This window comes from Salvelinus alpinus, chromosome 1 (genome assembly GCF_045679555.1).
Source record: "Salvelinus alpinus chromosome 1, SLU_Salpinus.1, whole genome shotgun sequence".
Taxonomy (NCBI): Eukaryota; Metazoa; Chordata; class Actinopteri; order Salmoniformes; family Salmonidae; genus Salvelinus; species Salvelinus alpinus.
Window position 1 is genome coordinate 94,259,192 of NC_092086.1, and position 21,553 is coordinate 94,280,744.

Genomic DNA, 21,553 nt, shown 5'->3' on the forward strand with positions numbered 1-21,553 from the left:
TACAAAGTTACTAGGCCAATCAGTGGCCTTGGTTTCCATATTTCCTCCATCAGAAGCCAGACATGTTGTCAAGGTTTCCATGGTTGTCTTAACTGTCCATGTTTTTAAACTCTTGGTTTGCTGCCTGTCATGAAGTCAAGACCTTCATTCTTTCTTGTTTTTCTAGTAAGTATTTGCTGTGTGAATTGAAGGCATTTTTGTTATAATTCTTGAACCACAAATCAGAGATGAATGCTTTATTGAACAACCCGTTGTTTTCCACCAATGACTATTCTATTTCATCCAATTGTCAAACCCTGACAGCACACCTTCATGGTGTCAGTTTGAATATATTTTTGTTGAGACAAGCTTACAGAAAGAGACCCAGAGTGGAGGTCTCTGCAAGCATGATCAATAAAAACGACTTCATGGGTATTTCACGTATCATTATGAATTGTATCAAATTAGGTGAAAACAAACATAGAATACAACATATGTGACAGTCAAAAAGAGCCTTGGGAGTTCAACAAACTAGAATGTGCAAATCACATTTGAAGGAATCTGTGAGGAAAAACATGCATTCTAAAGTAAAAAAACAGATGAAGTGAAGAGATTTGTGGTACATGACATCAAGACTTATCAGCCATCTATTTTATCCATTATTTTTTATTTTGATAAAATCTAACCTCCGATGATGCAAAGCCACAGGTGTTCATATTAGGTTGAGACCTACAGATGTTTCTCAAGTATTTAGATTCAAACAATGACTGAATGATGATTGATTACCTTAATGGCATATGGCAATACACCAAAATACAATGCTCTTCCCTTACCTAAGAAAACCTATCAAAAACATGCTTTTGACTCATCCCCAAAGCCCTGTTTCCAGGTTAGATTTAATAGGGTCCCATGTCTTAAAAATAGTTGTCCCTAATTTTTTTTTTTTTTAACTGCTGAAACTGGACAAACTCATTGAGCAATTGCTGCATATTCTTATGCCTGAACACCACATTGCATACTTTCGTGCCTCTCCAAGCATATAAATCCTGAACATCAACCATCCACTATTGCACTGCATCAGTGGGCTCTAGGCTGTAGCCTCACTGTCTTCTCTGTGTGTGGTGGTGGTGATGTGGTCGTCCTCTCCTGGTCCACACACAGCCTGATCCTCCTAGTCCTGCTTTCCTTCTCTTGTCTGATGTGAGCCGGAGCCCTCATTCCATGCAACATACACAAATAGGGCCAAGACCACATGGACAGCTATCACTGCCACGATGGCAGCATAGAAATAACTGTCATTGCTGGAATACCCAGAAGCTGAGGAAGCAAGAGAGACATTTTTTCTTTCTTGTATATGACATTAAAACAATATAGGCCTATGGAAAAGCCATCATGATGGCAGAAATGGATGTCTTTAGAAAATGACACGAAAAACAGACATTTTACATAAAATATTCCACTAAACAAAAACAATGTGGCTCCTGCTGCGCATAATTACATTTTTGGTGGGCAAGCAGTGGGCTACACCCTTAGCTATCAAATTTACCTTCAAAAATATATGATTTTGATGTAAAATATAATCCGATTGGCAGGGTTATCATCATGACAGTGAAAAACAGCAACGTCTTCAGTACAGACACCAATGATCCATCGTTCCTGAAAGAGAATGAAACAAAGAAAACACCTTTTGTTTTAATTTAGACGACTTTGTGACCACATTTCACAAATCTAACATTTTACTTGTTAGATTCATACACTGTTTCTTATACAGGGAAACAAAATGGAAATGTATAAGGAACATATTTAAATGTGTCAAGTATAATTTCATCATATGCATGAACCCATTATTAATGTGCATGTATAACTGTAGAGTAATTTAGCTATTTCGTTAACCCTGGACAAAGAGAGCAGTTAGCTATATTTCTTGTCTGGTGATGATTTTGTAGGTGGTCAAATACTGTATGCCCATGGTGAGGTACAGTAGCTAACAACATTGCATGTAACCATGCAGCTACATGCAAGTAGATAGTATTGCATAAATTAAGTTCACAAACTGGGCTAGCAAGATATCTAGCTAGCTAGCAATCCATCCCGTCTTAGTTAGCTAGCATGGCTCCAGTTTCGCAACCTTTTGCCTATCCGTAATAACTTACCCTCTGAAATCTGGAACAGGACCTGGCATTGAGTTCAAAGATTGTTTATTATAGTTATCCATTTTTGGTTTAACAATGACACAGGCAATATTTTTCTATAAAAGATTACTATGTCGATGGCTCTTGCAGTGTGGCGATGAAAACATAAAGGACTTCCTGGTAACATCACATGATCATGACGTATACATTTTAAAGGTGCACGGTATACAGTTGACCAAGTCGATGGTGCTGACGTTTTTATTTATTTAACATGTATTTAACTAGGCAAGTAAGTTAAGAACAAATTGTTATTTACAATGACGGCCTACCCCGGCCAAAATCGAACCCAGACGACACTGGGCCAATTGTGCGCCACCCTATGGGACTCCCAATCACAGCCGGTTGTGATACAGCCTGGAATCAAACAAGGATCTGTAGTGACGCCTCAAGCACTGAGATGCAGTGCCTTAGACCACTGCAACACTCGGGAGCCCCTGACATGGTATATATTTTTATTTGTGCAGTGTCAATCAGTGTTCTTTGTACCATGTCTATGTTTTTAACAGGAGCATTTTATTCACCAATGTTACTGATGAGGATATTTTTTTACTATCTCTACAGATGTACTCACTTATTGTGGCTACTTCGCGTGATGTATTGTTTTCTCTACCTTCTTGCCTTATTGCTGTTGTCTGTGCCGAATAATGTTTGTACCTGTTTTGTGCTGCTACCATGTTGTGCGGCTGCCATGTTGTGTTGTCACATTGCTGTGTTGATATGTGTTGCTGCCATACTATGTTGTTGTGTTAGGTCTCTCTTTATGTAGTGTTGTGGTGTCTCTCTTGTCGTGATGTGTGTTTTGTTCTATATTTTTATTTTTAATACCAGTCCCCGTCCCCGCAGTAGGCATTTTGGTAGGCTGTCATTGCAAATAAGAATTTGTTCTTAACTGACTTGCCTAATTAAATAAAGGTTAAAAAATAAATAAAACATGATGACCTGATGCTTAAATGTCACTTCATAGCCATTCTCCCAGACAAAGACATATTCGTTCAATTGTATACAGTAATACTATTTTTAAGACGTGAAAAGCATGCTGTTCAATGGAAATATGAGTCTATGTAATTGCATTATCTTACCACTAGATGGTAACATACTCTTAGAATCGGCACTAAACTAACGTGACAGACTACTAGGCCAACCTGTTTTACTCTGGTTTTACCAATGTGCGGATTCGATTATTCTGGGTGCCGGGCACCGGTCTATGGCCCGTGACGTGATGGGCAAAAGTGGTAAGGGAGGAGCGCCCTTCTCAAATCGAACAGCGTCGCTCCGTCATGTTGTCAACAAGCCAGCATCGTCCAGAAACATATATTTTCCATTAAATATATGGTTTAATTTTCAAACTAGTTTTTAACTGGAAGGCGGATAAAGCGTTTTTGTCAAAAGTATGTGAAGACACAGAATCCTACTCATTACTCCACATGCTAATTACGTCACTTTTGTTTTCAACTGGCTTCGCCGTGGGTTTTGAAATGGGCATCTGGCTCACGCCTGGGAGGCAGCCCGGTTCCAAAACGAATGTGAAAACATGCTTACCCGGGCGCACGGGGCCAGATGAATAAAATCCCCTCCCTGAATGTATGAAGGGTTTTACCCAACGATGTATAAACCCTGGATGCTATTTTGCAATGTATTGGCCAATGAGAGGCTTTGAAGCCACCGTTCGGCCATATTGGCACTCCAGAAGAAGCAGTCCTCTATAAGAATGAATTGATTTCTACAGTATTTCAATTAAATGTTTCACAAAGGACAAAATTACATGTATTTAAGTATTTTCGTTGTTGTAGTGGGGACAGTAACATTAGTACTTTAAAAAATATATACTTTAAGGAAAGGTTTTTATATATTATTTAGTTTTTTTCTTCAAAACAGCGCCCACTGTCAGTCATCTAGTGTATATAAATAATTGGTTTTCTCTACCAAACTGCAATCTGTAATTTCACATTCGTTTATAAAAATCACCATGACTCTTTCTCACTACTGTGCAGTACAGTCTTCACTGTATTTGTTTTTGAAAACTGAGTAGTAAGTTAAAGGATCCTCAATCTATCAATATGTGTTGCATTTCTACCAATGTTGGTTGACCAGTGCAAGAATCTCTTCATATATGATTGGCCTTGTATAGGAAGTGATTTATATGTTGCTCTTATCATATATTTTAGATTCAGAGAGGTACTGTATGCAATTACAATAAGGTTTGGTTGCTTTCAATTGCCTTGGCAAAACAACAGGTGCACCCAGGTCACCATGCAGTTTGACTGTATTAGAATAAGTGCATGACTTGCACTGACTGAGGCAGCAGAACACATCTCTGAAATAAATCAACTCACGTCCTTACAGCGAGTGCCCTTTGCCAAAGTATGGAGAGTGAAGTGATTACACAGCCCATAAAGCCACGTATATTGATCAACCAGGTACCCAATGAACAGAAAAACTATTCTTGAAGGGACATACCACTAGACCACTGCGCCACCCGGGAGGCCCCCCCCTACCTACATTTTTTTGGGGAAAACAGCTAGCTTGCTGCAATTCTACACATTTTGCCATGGTGCAGATATTTTTTCTTCAGTTTTATAGCTTAGGCCTATCTCATGCTATTTTACACATTTTACCATGAGGTGAAAATAACATTTTGCAGTTTTAAAGCTAATTTCCTGCAATCCTACACATTTTGCCATGGCTTATGACGTGTTCATATGCTATCTCGGGGGGCCTGACCTCCAGGGGGACCTCAACTGATATGTTCATATGCTATCTGAGGTGGGGGGCTCGACCTCCAGGTCGACGTGTTCATAATATGCTATCTGAAAGCCCCCGTGGAAGGTTGGGCCCCAGGCCACGTGCCCTGCGTGTCCCCGCTCGGTAATCTGGCCCTTCCCAAAGGGCCACAACATTATATCACTTCAAAAGCACTTGATTCACTTTATTTGTTTGATATCCAATGATTGTCTAGTGTGATTATATCCCCCATTCACTGTAGCAGGACACTGTTAACTGTTATTGATTTGGCTAGGGGATGCTCACATTCCATACATTCTATAGAGGAAGCTTTTGCTGGGTTCATTACATCCTTGACTTTAGTGAGTCGGTTTCTTCCTCGTCATGAGCTGGGTGGTCAACTTGTGCCTCAGCCCTCTTTGATTCGTGCCTCTTTGCTTATGTTTACACATGCACCATATCCAAACACACCACACTTGCCTACCCCACACCACTCTCGCAACGATAGTATAGGATGAAAGACAAGCGGCATGCAGAGGTCATAACAATGCACATGGCAGGATTGGAATATAAATGTTTCTTTAACACAGTTCTAGTTCGGTCCCATAAAAGCGTGAGTGATGAGTGATTAAAGTCAGATAACATCAGAAATACATTAATTCATTTTTTAAATTTAACTAGGCAAGTCAGTTAAGAACAAATTCTCATTTACAATGATGCCCTACTCCAGCCAAATCCAGAAGACGCTGGGCCAATTGTGCTTTGCCCTATGGGACTCCCAATCACAGCCAGATGTGATACAGTCTGGATTTAAACCAGGTAGTATAGTGACTTCTCATGCAGTGAGATGCATTGCCTTAGACTGCTGCGCCACTCAGGAGACCAATAAATGAGACTAGTCCCACAATTAATAATTAGCAACTTCTGAAATGCTGTTTATTTTTGGTAAGACTCTTTTTATAGGTACGTGAGATGAATTGCAATTAGTTTGGCAATGTTCTGTACTCTGAATCATCAACCCCAAGGTGTCCCAATGTCCCATGTATGATCAATTATACTATGCATAAAGTGATTTCTCCTTCATTCAGCACTTGATTAGGATGAGATACATTAAAGGTGAAAATGACACATTTTAGATGGGACTGATAAGGGACAATATCACAGATGAGGTCAAAACTGTTTTGTTCTCATTACCTGGTTGACACATCAGTGTCTTGCTTTAAACTCCTTTGGTACTTGTATTGTTTCATATATGCTCTATGAAAATGTATACATACAATTTATGAAGGACAACTTTCATGTGTAAATCTTGGCTGCAATACAAACTTTTCTCTACACTCTAAAAACAAAAAGGTTCTTGGAGTAACCTTTAGGGGTTCTTCAAATTGAAACTGTGGGGGAAACCCTATAAGTTCAAAGAACCCCTTTTAATGGATCCTCGAAGAACCTTTGGAGAACATTTTGGGGATTATTTTTTAAATACCCCCCCTATTATTAATACGCATAACAATGACACAATATTTTAGTTCTAAGTGTTTATTATGATTTTAGTGGCAAAGCAGATTAAAAAAAAATCTAAATATGAGATAAACTCCCAGCAGAGCCCCAAGTCCAATGGATATATCCTCTGGTGTGTTGATGTTAATGTGTTGATGTTCTCCGTATCCATAGCCAGAATTAGTTTGAAGTGCATATTCCGAAGTGTAGGGATGGTGAAGTCTGTGAATCCCCAAAATAGTAATTATACAGATGATTAACAAAACATGCACACAACAGAATTCATACCTTTGGTATTTGTGGTGAATGTGATGGAAAAAAACTGTTTGGATAATGGTTGTCAAATCAAATTTTATTTGTCACAAAAAACTGTTTTGATAATGGCTTTCATACACATATCTTGTCCATAATGTAGAGGCATATGGGATATTCATTGAAAAGGTAAGGGAGGATGGTAAATGTGATCAGCATAACATACCAATACCAATTGACATACCTTTGCGTGCCTCCGCAGTTCAGTCATTTGCACCCAATACAGCTAGCCTTCAACATATTCTTATAGCCTACAGTACATATTCTTACATCTTTGTTGATTGATATCCATTGAATTGTGTACATTTCCTGTTTTAGAAAGATTTGCACAAATATGAAAAGATACATGGTACTGTATCATCATAAAATAATATAAATTAAGATCATACAAGGGACAAACCTTACCTTAAATTGAGGAGATCTTTAAATATTTTAGTTAAGTGCCTGCACCTGCTGTCCTTTCAAATCGAAATATTTCAGTTAGGTAGTTAGGTTCCTGCAAAAAAAAAAAAAAAAAAAACACTAACTAAGGAGGTTCCTCTTATTTTTTAACACATTTATAATTTGATCAAATAAATTTTTCTTGTGCCATTTCATAGTATTTTAAAGGAGTAAGTGAACAGTCATTTGCTATTCACCTACAGGTTCACCCTCACCTGATTGCTGTTTGACACTACATGTGACTGTTTACTTGTTCTTATAAATCCCACAGTCCCACACCTGGAGCCTTCCACAAAAATTGTTAGAGCGGTGCACAGCCGTAGGAAGATAATCTGCTATTCCTTACGAAAGTTCTGATTGAGTAGCCCGTAGATGACAGCATTGAGACAGCTGTTGAAATAGGCCATAAAAGTAACTAGTGACAAAAAGCCAATCTGGGATGTTTGGCACCATCCTTCCGGGACAGTGGCCACTGCCAGGCCAATGAAGCTGAGTGGTCCCCAGCACACAGCAAACAATAGGAACACAAAAAAACATAGTCAAGAAGTTGTGAAGGTCGCTGGGCTTTAGTTTCTGCTTGTCATTTGGTATCACCCTTTGTTTCATCTGGATGACTAACACCCAGATCCTCAGGTAGCAGTAACAGACCACCGAGAGGGGCACCAGGAAGTGGATGAGCACCACAGAGATGGTGTAGTAGGAGCTGCAGTCTGGGCGAAGGTGCAGGACTAGATGCGTGGGTCGTACTGCAGTGAGTCCACAAAGAACTTGTGCACCGTGACCATGGCAGTGAGCAGCCAGGTGATGCCCAGGTAGCAGCAGGTGTTCCTGGTGCTGAACAGGCAGTTGTAGTGCAGGCTGTGGCAAATGTAGCAGTAGCGGTTGATGGCAATGACCGTGATGTTGAAGATGGAGCCAATGACACTGAGGCCCATGATTAAGACGCTGAGCTGGCAGTGCACATCCCCAACTGTCCAGTCATTGTGGAAGATGGCCAGGAGAGCCAGGAGGTTAGGGGTACACTGCCACCACCATGTCTGCCACCGACAGACTCACCACAAAGATGTTCCCTACAAGAAACAATATAAAATTTTAGTAGTCAAACTTACTGAATACAAACATGCTTCCATATTAAATACACTATATATACACACACACAAAAGTATGTGGACACCTCTTCAAATTAGTGGATTTGGCTATTTCAGCCACACCCATTGCTGACAGGTGTATAAAATCGAGCACACAGCCATGCAATTTCCATAGACAAACATTGACAGTAGAATGGAAGTCACTGAGCTCTTCAGTAAGGCCAACGTGGCACCATCATAGGATGCCACTTTTCCAACAAGTCAGTTTGTCAAATTTCTGCCCTCCTAAAGCTGCCCCGGTCAACTGTAAGTCCTGTTATTGTGAAGGGGAAATGTCTATGATCAACAACGGCTCAGCCACGAAATGGTAGGCCACACAATCTCACAGAACGGGACCTCCATGTGCTGAAGAGCGTAGCTCGTAAAAATCGTCTGTCCTCGGTTGCAACACTCACTACAGAGTTCCAAACTGCCTCTGGAAGCAACTTCAGCACAATAACTGTTCGTCGGGGGCATCATGAAATAGGTTTCCATGGCCGAGCAGCCACACACAAGCCTCAGATCACCATGTGCAATGCCAAGCATCGGCTGAAGTGATGTAAAGCTCGCTGCCATTGGACTCTGGCGTGATAAATCATGCTTCACCATCTGGTAGTCCGATGGACGAATCTGGGTTTGGCGGATGGCAGGAGAATGCTACCTGCCCCAAATCATAGTGCCAACTGTAAAGTTTGGTGGAGGAGGAATAATGGTCTGGGGTTGTTTTTCAAAGGGTCGGGCTAGGCCCCTTAGTTCCAGTGAAGGGACATCTTAACGCTACAGCATACAATGACATTCTAGACAATTCTGTGCTTTCAACTTTGTGGCAACAGTTTGGGGAAGGCCCTTTCCTGTTTCAGCATTACAATTCCCCCGTGCACAAAGTGAGGTCCATACAGAAATGGTTTGTTGAGATCGGTGGGGAAGAACTTGACTGACCTACACAGAGCCCTGACTACAACCCTAACGGACACCTTTGGGATGAATTGGATCGCCGACTGCGAGCCAGGTCTAATCACCCAACATCAGTGCCCGACCACACTAATGCTTGTGGCTGAATGGAAGCAAGTCCCCGCAGCAATGTTTCAACATCTAGTGGAAAGCCTTCCCAGAAGAAGGCAGCAAAGGGGGGACCAACTACATATTAATGCCCATGATTTTGGAATGAGATGTTTGATAAGCAAGTGTCCACATACTTTTAATCATGTAGTGTATGTCTGAGTGTTTCAGTGCATACTAATCTCACGGCCAGACAGTTACTGCATACTATTCAGCGACGCACGGTCCAGAGTCTGTGAGCAGAGTTGAGGGGTGGAGCTGCTCACATCCATGTCCTTTCTTCTCCGCTAAAAACCGCTCCACGCTCACAGAATAACTACTGATCCAAATTCGCTCCATTCATTAAAATCACAATTAAACCAACACCCATCTATTTTTGTGACTACCTGGACCTACCATTTGGGTTTGAAGTATTGACACTTAACCATATGCTTTGAATGAAAAGTATTTTAATAAACATGAAAATATTAATGTAAAAAGCGCTCATCAGGCTACATGTCATATTAAACAGCATATAAACACTTTAAAATAGGTCAGGAACCAGACAGGGAGCCTGAGAAGGAACATAAATGAACTATTTAGGCTATATTATTTCAAGGGTATAACCTACAAAGAAATACAATGTGAAGCATTTGCGAATGCGACACACTAGGCTGGCAGTCAGGGACATTACGCCCTCAGCATTTAAACATTTAGTTGAATTAAATCATTATTCTATAAATTGCGTATATAGGCTGTGACTTACTTAGAAATAAATACAAAATAAATGAAAAATGCCTTATTAGGCTCAGTGCCTTTGAATACATTTTTTTGAAACACCAGTTTGGCCAGAGTCTGTGGCTTCAGGCTCATGCGATGGTACCTTGAGAGAGAATATCCACTCCATGCTTGCAGAGCCACTGGGGATACTAAACACCTTTTTGGCCACTCTTGCCAGGCTGGGCAGGGATTCAGAGTATTTTTTTCCTCTATAGGTAGGCCTAAATGTTTTTAAATAACCCAATCAAAACAGAAAGCTCCTTGAAAGTTGAAATATGCCAGGTCTATTGGGCCAAAAGCAAGTTTGGCCTGTTGTATAAACAATAGAACAAAAATGTAGGAAACTTTTAAGAGATCAGAATTTTTGTTTACAAATACTTTGCTACAATGACACTTAATTAGCTACCCACCTCATTCCTTACTTTTAGCATATGCATGTATGAAGTACACCATCATGCATTCCGGATATGTGTCTTTTCAGATTCCACAATGATTCTTTCATTGTGGACATCACCGCACTCCCTCTCTTGCTCTACATCTTTGTAAGTCACCTTGATTTTGCACCTGTGTTATTTATCAGTTTCTTTATAAAAATATTTAGTGACCTCCATGACAGTAGCTAAAGCAAGAGGCTATGAAGTGAGTGCTATGGAAGAGAAATTGGAGCGGGCAAGAAAGCTGATGCTCCAGCCTTTGGGAATTTTTAGCAACAAATACAATAAAATACCTTTTTTTGGAGGGGGCTTGCCTGTTTTGCATTTTATTTTGCCATTAATATGTGTCACATATCAGTTTGCAAAGAGTAAGGCAGCTCCAAAATGCAGGTGTTTCAGCCTAGCTCAGTTCTTTCTGTGGTGGTGGGACAAGCCAGTAGAATATACAGAACATTGCGCCATGATTGGCTCAGTGTTCTGTCACTCATGGGGACACTACGTCACCACCAAGTCTAAGGGTAGAGCTCGAAAATTCAAGCCCCTTGGGTGCTGCAATTAGAAGTGCCCATCCAAGGCTCAAGGTCATTGGCCACAGATAAAATGACATCAAATCACGTTATATCTACAGTAGCTTTGATTGGACTGATCATGTCAACATCATACTTTCAAAATCTTAGCTAGCATTCATCATGAATCAAGTCGACAATCTATTGGGAAACCCTTTATAATCCTTGTCAAATGAAAATAAATAATGAAGAGTAATTATAGATAAAGCGTATTGGTGCTCATTGACTATTGGACATAAACATTACCAAACAAGTTGGAAATCGCAAATTCAACAATTAGTGGTTTGGAAGGAATCAGTGGCTAACTTCAAGCAATGCAAAGCAATCATTAGCCTGCTATTCAGTGGAGTGTCTGTGTGGTCCCAAGTCTAAGATTAAAGACCTGTTTTCCTAGTTTATATTATAAACATTCAACATTGGCCATGCTGTCAATGAAGCATGATTTGTGCCGTGCTCAAAACAACTGTTAACTCGAAATTGCAAAATCTGACTAGTAAGTTCAAGAAAACTGGGAACTCTGAGCTACGACTGGGAAATTACGTTTTGAACTTTCATCCAATTGTAAATCGGGAACTCGGGCCTCTTTCTAGAGCTACGACCTGAAGATGACTGACGTCATTATGATTGAAATATATATATATATTTTTTAGTTCTCAGTTGTCTTGAAAGCACCATAAATCCAGAGATTGGACTTTAATGACAAAATTTACCCACAAAGGACCGCTGCTCCATCTTTCTGTTCAAATGAGCACAGCACAGCAAGGTGAGTCCAACAATGCTGCTGCACAAATGATGTAATATACCGGGGAGATATGTATACTGTAGCTAAGAAAGTAATACTAAGTGTATGTTGTGTAGTCAGCTGTTAGTAGCCCATGTGCCTCACCCTCATAACTTAGCCTACTGCTCTGACTTAGTGGTGCACATGTAGCCTATAGCTTGTTTTAGAGAAATGTCATTGAATATTGTAAGAGCTTTAATTGTTTGCTTATATGCCCCCATTTTATCCTACGGTTCTGACTTGGTGTACAGGGAGAACACTGTAAGAACGGCCCATGTTCTGAATTCTGTTGCTGTACATTTCAAAAGTGCTGTCACGCCCTGACCATAGTTTGCTTTGTATGTTTATATGTTTTGTTTGGTCAGGGTGTGATCTGAGTGGGCATTCTATGTTGTATGTCTAGTTTGTCTGTTTCTGTGTTTGGCCTGATATGGTTCTCAATCAGAGGCAGGTGTTAGTCGTTGTGTCTGATTGGGAACCATATTTAGGTAGCCTGTTTTGTCATTGTGGGGTGTGGGTGTGGGTGATTGTCTATGTGTTAGTTGCCTGTGTCTGCACATATATATATATATATAGTGTCACGTTCGTTTTGTATTAGTTTGGTTAGTGTTTCTTCTTAAATAAATAGAAGAATGTATTCACTTCACGCTGCGCCTTGGTCCTACTCTCTTCCACATTACGACGAACATGACAAGTGCTGAACAAATAGTTATATTGACTACATCTGTCCTAGGTCGCTCATTAATTTATTAACCAAATTCCGGATTGCCTCTTATCTGCTTGTTGTCCCCTTATGCCATAGTTTGTACATCTCAATTGTCAGTACAAACCACATTGGTTTAAGCAAGACAGGCAAAAAAATTTTAATGCAGTAAATGAGGCTGAATGAACTGTTTCACTGCTAAACAAAGCTCCGCTGATAGCCAGGTGTAACAGTGGTATAGTGCAATTAATGTATTGTTTAGTGTTGTGTCTATGCTGGCATGCATCACACATTTCTTTTTTGCCCCACCAAGATTTAAATGCTAAAATCGCCACTTCAAGTGTCTGAGAAGCATCAGCAAAATAATTTTCTGCTGTGGACTCAATATGTCACCGTTTGATTTATGGAGCTTGATTTATGGAGCTAGACAATCTGGACCCTTTCTTTCTAAAATTATCTGCCGAAATTGTTGCAACCCCTATTACTAGCCTGTTCAACCTCTCTTTCGTGTCGTCTGAGATTCCCAAAGACTGGAAAGCAGCTGCAGTGATCCCCCTCTTCAAAGGGGGGGGGGGGGGGGGGGCACTCTTGACCCAAACTGCTACAGACCAATATCTATCCTACCCTGCCTTTCTAAGGTCTTCAAAAGCCAAGTCAACAAACAGATTACCGACCATTTCGAATCCCACCATACCTTCTCCGCTATGCAATCTGGTTTCAGAGCTGGTCATGGGTGTACCTCAGCCACGCTCAAGGTCCTAAACGATATCCTAACCGTCATCGATAAGAAACAATACTGTGCAGCCGTATTCATTGACCTGGCCAAGGCTTTCGACTCTGTCAATCACCACATCCTCATCGGCAGACTCAATAGCCTTGGTTTCTCAAATGATTGCCTCGCCTGGTTCACCAACTACTTCTCTGATAGAGTTCAGTGTGTCAAATCGGAGGGCCTGTTGTCCGGGCCTCTGGCAGTCTCTATGGGGGTGCCACAGGGTTCAATTCTTGGACCGACTCTCTTCTCTGTATACATCAATGATGTCGCTCTTGCTGCTGGTGAGTCTCTAATCCACCTCTACGCAGACGACACCATTCTGTATACTTCTGGCCCTTCTTTAGACACTGTGTTAACAACCCTCCAGACGAGCTTCAATGCCATACAACTCTCCTTCCGTGGCCTCCAATTGCTCTTAAATGCAAGTAAAACTAAATGCATGCTCTTCAACCGATCGCTGCCTGCACCTGCCCGCCCGTCCAACATCACTACTCTGGACGGTTCTGACTTAGAATATGTGGACAACTACAAATACCTAGGTGTCTGGTTAGACTGTAAACTCTACTTCCAGACTCACATCAAACATCTCCAATCCAAAGTTAAATCTAGAATTGGCTTCCTATTTCGCAACAAAGCATCCTTCACTCATGCTGCCAAACATACCCTTGTAAAACTGACCATCCTACCGATCCTCGACTTCGGCGATGTCATTTACAAAATAGCCTCCAATACCCTACTCAATAAATTGGATGCAGTCTATCACAGTGCCATCCGTTTTGTCACCAAAGCCCCATATACTACCCACCACTGTGACCTGTACGCTCTTGTTGGCTGGCCCTCGCTTCATACTCGTCGCCAAACCCACTGGCTCCAGGTCATCTACAAGACCCTGCTAGGTAAAGTCCCCCCTTATCTCAGCTCGCTGGTCACCATAGCAGCACCCACCTGTAGCACGCGCTCCAGCAGGTATATCTCTCTGGTCACCCCCAAAACCAATTCTTCCTTTGGCCGCCTCTCCTTCCAGTTCTTTGCTGCCAATGACTGGAATGAACTACAAAAATCTCTGAAACTGGAAACACTTATCTCCCTCACTAGCTTTAAGCACCAGCTGTCAGAGCAGCTCACAGATTATTGCAACGGGAAAATAGCCCATCTATAACTTAGCCCAAACAACTACCTCTCCCCCTACTGTATTTATTTATTTATTTTGCTCCTTTGCACCCCATTATTTCTATCTCTACTTTGCACATTCTTCCACTGCAAATCTACCATTCCAGTGTTTTACTTGCTATATTGTATTTACTTCGCCACCATGGCCTTTTTTTGCCTTTACCTCCCTTATCTCACCTCATTTGCTCACATTGTATATACTTCTTTTTTTCTACTGTATTATTGACTGTATGTTTGTTTTACTCCATGTGTAACTCTGTGTTGTTGTATGTGTTAGGGTTGCTTTGCTTTATCTTGGCCAGGTCGCAATTGTAAATGAGAACTTGTTCTCAACTTGCCTACCTGGTTAAATAAAGGTTAAATAAATTAAAAAAATTAAAAAAAAAAACTCCTGAGAGGAGTAGAGTCTGTGTACAGTATCTCTCCCTCTGATGACCAATACCAAGCCAGAGAAACACACACCTCAATTATGGAATTGTCTGGACTCTGAGGAAATGATCATCCTAAAGTTAAACCAAAGGCAAAATCCTGGTATTTATTCACATGAAGTGTGAAACACTAGCTTGTGCATTCATTATGAATGATTTCACATGCAAAAATGCACCTTACTTTTGATTTATTTTTAAATTTCAAACTGACTTGTTTAGGTTCTGCACAGAGATTCAGTAGCTTGTTCATAGAATAATAGACAGATGGATTACTACAGCCTTGAACTCACATAATGTCTATATATTTGTCATTGAAGCTATATCCCACAGTCACAGGGAAACAAACAGAACATGTCATGTTCATAAATCTAACTTCTCATCGACAAGCTTGGAGTGATACTGGGTCCAAATATTCTTATCTAATCTTCACTCGAGGGTATCTTATGATAAAATGTATGGGCAAATACAGTCTTCCATCCTCATGCAATACAATTATCTTATTGATGCTAAGTTGCAGCATGTAAATCTGTTTTAATTGCATACGAACATTAGTAGTGGCAACATCTATCACATCCATCTTGAAAATGTGAGATACTAAGCAAACAAACAATGAGTTCTCTATCCAGGCTGCAGATAGTGATGACATGATATACAATATGAAATAGATTGACAATGAACATTCTCCAAGGCAGGAATCCATTGAGATGTTAAGTGATCATGGAGACTAGTTCTGAAGGAGCCAACCGAAGTACAGCTTGGTCCGCTGCTGTGTTCTGGAACTTGTTTGCTGGGGCCACGGAATACATTGCACTGGGAGTGGGAACATGATGGGAGGTAGTGCAGGTACAGTATAGGGGCCACCAAGCTGGAGAAACTGGCCAAATCTGGAAAAGGCAGATTTAGCTTTTGATAGGATTCCCTGGTCCAGGGCAAGGTTTGCCCTGTGGATTTAACTGCTTGCTTGTACTTGTTTTCACTTTGTGGTTTGAACTATGAACTGCAGTACGAAAGACACTTACAGTTTAAATCTGTCAGCTGATGGCAGACCTAACCATAACCATACTGGGGGTTTCATCCCAATCACTTATCAGATAGCTGTCCCTGATATTCTCTTGCTATTCTCCACATTTACAAACTCCCTCATAGCCTTAAAAATAAATATTCTTACCACTCAGTTCCTGACATTAGGAGACTTTGAAATATAAAATATATTTGTTAAGAGCATCATAAACACTAATGAATGAGCCTCAGCTGTGCAAAGCAATAATCAATTAAAATGTTTACTTTTTATTGCAGCATGTAATACATCCAATGAATAATAAAACATGGGTTGTTCCATACTTGTATCAACAATCTCATTGCAGCTCTACCACAAAAATGGAAGTGGCAATTACTCAAAAGAGAAAGGAATGAATTGGTTTGTCTGCCTTCAATGAAAAACAATTGGCATAGTATGAATTGTAAAATGTATCAGTTTCACTTAAGGTCTAGAGGTTTGACAAGTATGCCACATAAAATTCAAGATGCACTACATGACCAAAAGTATATGGACATCTGAGCGTCGAACATCATGGGTATTAATATCGAGTTGGTCCCCCCTTTGATGCTATAACAGCCTCCACTCTTCTGTGAAGGCTTTACACTATATGATGGAACATTGCTGCAGGGACTTGCTTCCATTCAGCCACAAGAGCATTAGTGAGGTCGGGCACTGATGTTGGGCGATTAAGACTGGCTCGCAGTCGCCGTTCCAATTCATCCCAAAGATGTTCGATGGGTTGAGGTCCGTACAGACAAACCATTTCTGTAGGGACCTCGCTTTGTGCATGGGGGTATTGTCATGCTTAAACAGGAAAGGGCCTTCCCCAAACTGTTGCTACAAAGTTGGAAGTACAGAATCATGAAAAACAGCCCCAGACCGTTATTCCTTCTCAACCAAACTTTACAGTTGGCAATATGCATTCGGGCAGGTAGCGTTCTCCTGGCATCCGCTAAACCCAGATTCGTCCATCGGACTGCCAGATGGTGAAGCGTGTTTCATCCAGTGGCGGTCATTGACGTTTAAGATGGAGGACATTTTTTTTTCTATTACAGCATATTGGATGATATTGGATGACTCATTCATATTCCATTCACCCAGTTCAATGTAACAGCGAGAGGTTTAGGCTACTACATGATACAAACATGTTCCATATACCCATCATGAGGTTGCTACAACCTAGCCTATGAATTAAAGTTTACAAAGTAGGTGCACACAGGTCGGGAGAAACATTTGAGGTGAAAGACAGTGACACACGGACAGACAGTGACACATTAAATAGTTGCAAACAAGAGTTTCTATTGAACAAATTCAGGTATGTTTATTCCTGTTTTGTTCCGTTCGCTTCCGTTTAAGAAACGCTTTTCAACAGAATCGGCGGAATGAATACACCCTGACCACGCGTAAACAAAGTTCACTTTTATTGCAGAGACATTGTATTCCTTCTCTCCTCCTTTCACCTTGTCCCTTTACTCGTGGACTTCAATGCACAACACATCAGCTGTATGTGACCTGGCAAAAAAAACTTTCCAAGCCAAACCATATCATAACCACTACACACAGCCTTTGTCACCATATTTGCTAAAGTAACGTCATAGTCAACATACATATAACTAACTTGTTAGTAAACTCACTAGAATCATGTAGTAACGTTACAGTGTGCAGTCATTAAGCAGTTTAGCTCTAACACCGGCAGGCTCAGGTGGCAATAAATGAGTAAAACCAAAAGCTTACCTGTTGTGTTGGATAGTTAGCCAGAGTGGGTTCTATAGTATAACTGAATGTCACACAGCCAGAGTGGGTTTTATAGTATAACTGAATGTAACATAGCCAGAGCGGGTTCTATAGTATAACTGAATGTAACACAGCCAGAGTGGGTTCTATAGTATAATTAAGCAATAAGGCCAGAGGACGTGTGGTATATGGCTAATATACCACGGCTAAGGGCTGTTCAAACCCCCGAGGAGCCATATTGCTATTATAAACTGGTTACCAACGTAAATAGAGCAGGAAAACCCGTGGTATATGGTCTGAAATACCATGGCTTTCAGCCAATCAGAATTCAGGGCTCAAACCACCCAGTTTATAACTGAATGTAACACAGCCAGAGTGGGTTCTATAGTATAACTGAATGTAACACAGCCAGAGTGGGTTCTATAGTATAACTGAATGTAACATAGCCAGAGTGGGTTCTATAGTATAACTGAATGTAACATAGCCAGAGTGGGTTCTATAGTATAACTGAATGTTACACAGCCAGAGTGGGTTCTATAGTATAACTGAATGTAACACAGCCAGAGTGGGTTCTATAGTATAACTGAATGTAACACAGCCAGAGTGGGTTCTATAGTATAACTGAATGTAACATAGCCAGAGTGGGTTCTATAGTCATAGCCAGCTAGCTAACATAGCATCCCTCTATTTGAGCAGGGTGTTTGAGTAGGCTAAACTAGCTAGCTGCATTTGCTAGCTAAGTAAGTGAAACTGAAAGTTTTTTAAAAATAGAAAAATAAATGCATTAAAATAAAAACTTTCTTCTCCTTCATTTTGGAAAAAATGAATTTGTTCAAAATTGTTCAACTACTGCCCTGACATACATGGCTTTGAGGTGGGCCTCCATACCCATAAGTTATCACTCTTTGTGGACTACCTTATCTTATTTCTAACAAACCCAGAACATTCCCTCTCTCACTTGCAGATCCTACTACAGTGTTATAGTTCTTTCTCTTGATATAAGATACATTTTAATCAAATCGAAATCTTATCGTTGTCTGTCTTTGACCACCATACCATCAAGCATAAGTTTCCTTTTAGATGGTCGCCTATGGGCTTCACATATTTGGGCATAATGGTGGATGGTAACCTGAACCTCTATAAACTCAATCTGGCCAGCTTGTTGCAAAAGGTGGAGGGTGACCTTTGTAAATGGATGGACTTGCCTCTCACTCTACTGGGTAGAATCAATGTAATTAAAATGAATGTCCTGCCCAGATTTCTATATTTGTTTCAATCTCTCCCTATCCCTGTGCCCGCAGCATTCTTTTCCTCTCTCGACAAGCAGACCAACCTCCAGGGTTGGCCTGGATAAATTGACCCTTGATTACGGTCAAGGGGGCTTAAACCTCCCCCATTTTAGAATGTACTACTGGGCTGCACAGTCTAGGTTCCTGGCTCAGAGGTTTGACAATGGTCCCTCTCCCTCATGGTTGAACATTGAAAAGTTTTGAGGTAAATGATGACACTGGGGCAGAATTGTTTTATAAATGGGACAGAAAATCTATAAAAACCATCACAGACAACCCTTTAATCATACATTCTCTCCTGGCATGGTGCAAGCTTCATGAGCTGTACAGACGAGAGGGATTTCTTTCCCCTAAAACCCCTTTATGGAACAATAGATTGATCCCTATGTTTTTCCAGAATAGTAACTTTAGACCATGGTCTGATAAGGGTACCACTCTTCTGGAACATTGTTATGAGGAGGGAGTTCTTATGTCTTTTGATCAGCTGAAACAGAAATACCACTTGCCTAACAGGGACTTCTTTAGCTACCTACAACTACGAAACTTTATTAGGGTGACTCTCAAGGGACAATGGAACCTACCTAAGATGTCACCTATTGAACAACTCTGCCACGCAGACCAACCACTGTTCAAGACTATTTCCCGTGTTTACGATGCTCTTATGTCAGGACTAACCCTGCCTGAGCTAGATAAATCCTGACTTAGATGGGGGAAAAGATCTGGGTATTGATCTTGATGAGGGTCTATGGAGTGACCTATGCAGGAATGGTGTTACATCCACATTGAACTCCAGATACAGACCGATCCAGTTTAATTTCCTCCATCAGCTCTATATCACCCCATCTAGACTGCACAAGTTCAACCCTGATATCTCCTCCCTATGTTTTAGATGTGGCTCAGATGAAGGAACATTCCTCCATTCCACTTGGCAGTGTTCAAAACGACACAGTTTCTGGCAGGGGGTATGCGATACCATATCCTCAATTCACAGGGTTGCATTCCCTTTAGACCCGGAGGTCTGTCTACTGGGTAACTTTACTAACTCAAATCTTAAGCAATCCCATACTATAAAGCTAACAGAAATATTGCTAGAGATTTGCCAAGAAATGTATTGCCTTGAAATGGAAATTGGATTCCCCCCTGCCAGTTGCAATGTGGCTATCCCACTGGAGAAAATCACTTACTGCTTGAGGAATAAGTTAGAGACATTTTACAGAATTTGGCAACCTTTTGACTATATGGAGAATCTCCCCTCACATCACATTGATTGAATCTCTATATAATCCTCACATAATGTTTCACACGTAATGTATAATATGTAGCTTATGGCAGGTGACCATATGATCCAATGTCTCATTACTATTATTTTATTCTTTATTATGACTTATTTACTGTATGTTTGTATATATAATTATTATTTATTTCTTTGTTGTTACGCTCATCTGTTACTGTCACTTTGTCTAATATCTTTTCACTTTTGTTATGAATGTTCTTAAATCGGAAAATGCAAAAATAAAATATTCAAAATAAAAATTGTTCAACTATTGCCTTTCTGTCTCTTTGAGTCAACTACTTACCACCTTTTATGCACTGTAGTGCTAGCTAGCTGTAGCATATACTTTCAATACTAGATTAATTCTCTGATCCTTTGATTGGGTGGATAGTTCATTTCTCAGAACAAGAATAGACTGACGAGTTTCAGAAGAAAGTTCTTTGTTTCTGGCCATTTTGAGCCTGTAATCGAACCCACAAATGCTGATGCTCCAGATACTCAACTACTCTAAAGAAGGCCAGTTTTATTGCTTCTTTAATCAGACAACAGTTTTCAGCTGTGCTAACATAATTGCAAAAGGGTTTTCTAATGATCAATGAACCTTTTAAAATGATAAACTTGGATTAGCTAACACAGGAGTGATGGTTGCTGATAATGGGCCTCTGTAAGCTTTTGTAGATATTCCATTAAAAATCTGCAATTTCCAGCTACAATAATCATTTACAACATAAACAATGTCTACACTGCATTTCTGATCAATTTGATGTTATTTTAATGGACAAAAATGTGCTTTTCTTTCAAAAACAAGGACATTTCTAAGTGACCCCAAACTTTTGAACGGCAGTGTTTATATTATGACATTGTCTTTTTCTCTGAAAATCATTGTAACGTGGTTAACCTTAAAAATCTAAATGAAAATTATTCAAATCTAACAGTTAAAATTCAATCAGAGAGCACCCTTAGATCAGGGGAAAAGGCTGCACCTGACCGTTGCACTTGAATCATTCCCATGGTGAATGGCTATGCCCGCTATAATATGAAATCACACACTATTCCAGAGACTTTGATATGACTGGCCCAATTTATATGGCGAAAACAATGTGTGGGGAGGTAGAGGCACAGAAACTCACATCAATACCTTTGTCAGATAACACTGTGAAATTAAGAATTTATGATATAGCTAGCAATCAAGAGGAAAGTCTGACTGAACGACTCAAACACTCCCCACCTTATGCTCTCCAAATGGACGTATTTCTGTCTGTAATATAAAGCCC

The 21,553-nt window shown here is 40.4% G+C and overlaps 1 protein-coding gene and 1 pseudogene across 1 annotated transcript; both read right to left on the bottom strand.

Annotated features, from left to right (window-relative positions):
* Positions 1 to 221: 221 nt before the first annotated feature.
* Positions 222 to 2,307, bottom strand: vma21 (vacuolar ATPase assembly factor VMA21). Its single transcript, XM_071334510.1, has 3 exons — positions 2,133 to 2,307; positions 1,526 to 1,635; positions 222 to 1,296 (listed from the first exon to the last, which is right to left on the bottom strand). The coding sequence occupies exons 1-3, from the start codon at positions 2,192 to 2,194 to the stop codon at positions 1,151 to 1,153; spliced, it is 318 nt and encodes a 105-aa protein (XP_071190611.1). The 5' UTR covers positions 2,195 to 2,307; the 3' UTR covers positions 222 to 1,150.
* Positions 2,308 to 6,024: 3,717 nt separating this feature from the next.
* LOC139566441 (melatonin receptor type 1C-like) lies at positions 6,025 to 9,600 on the bottom strand (annotated as a pseudogene).
* Between the last annotated feature and the right edge of the window lie 11,953 nt (positions 9,601 to 21,553).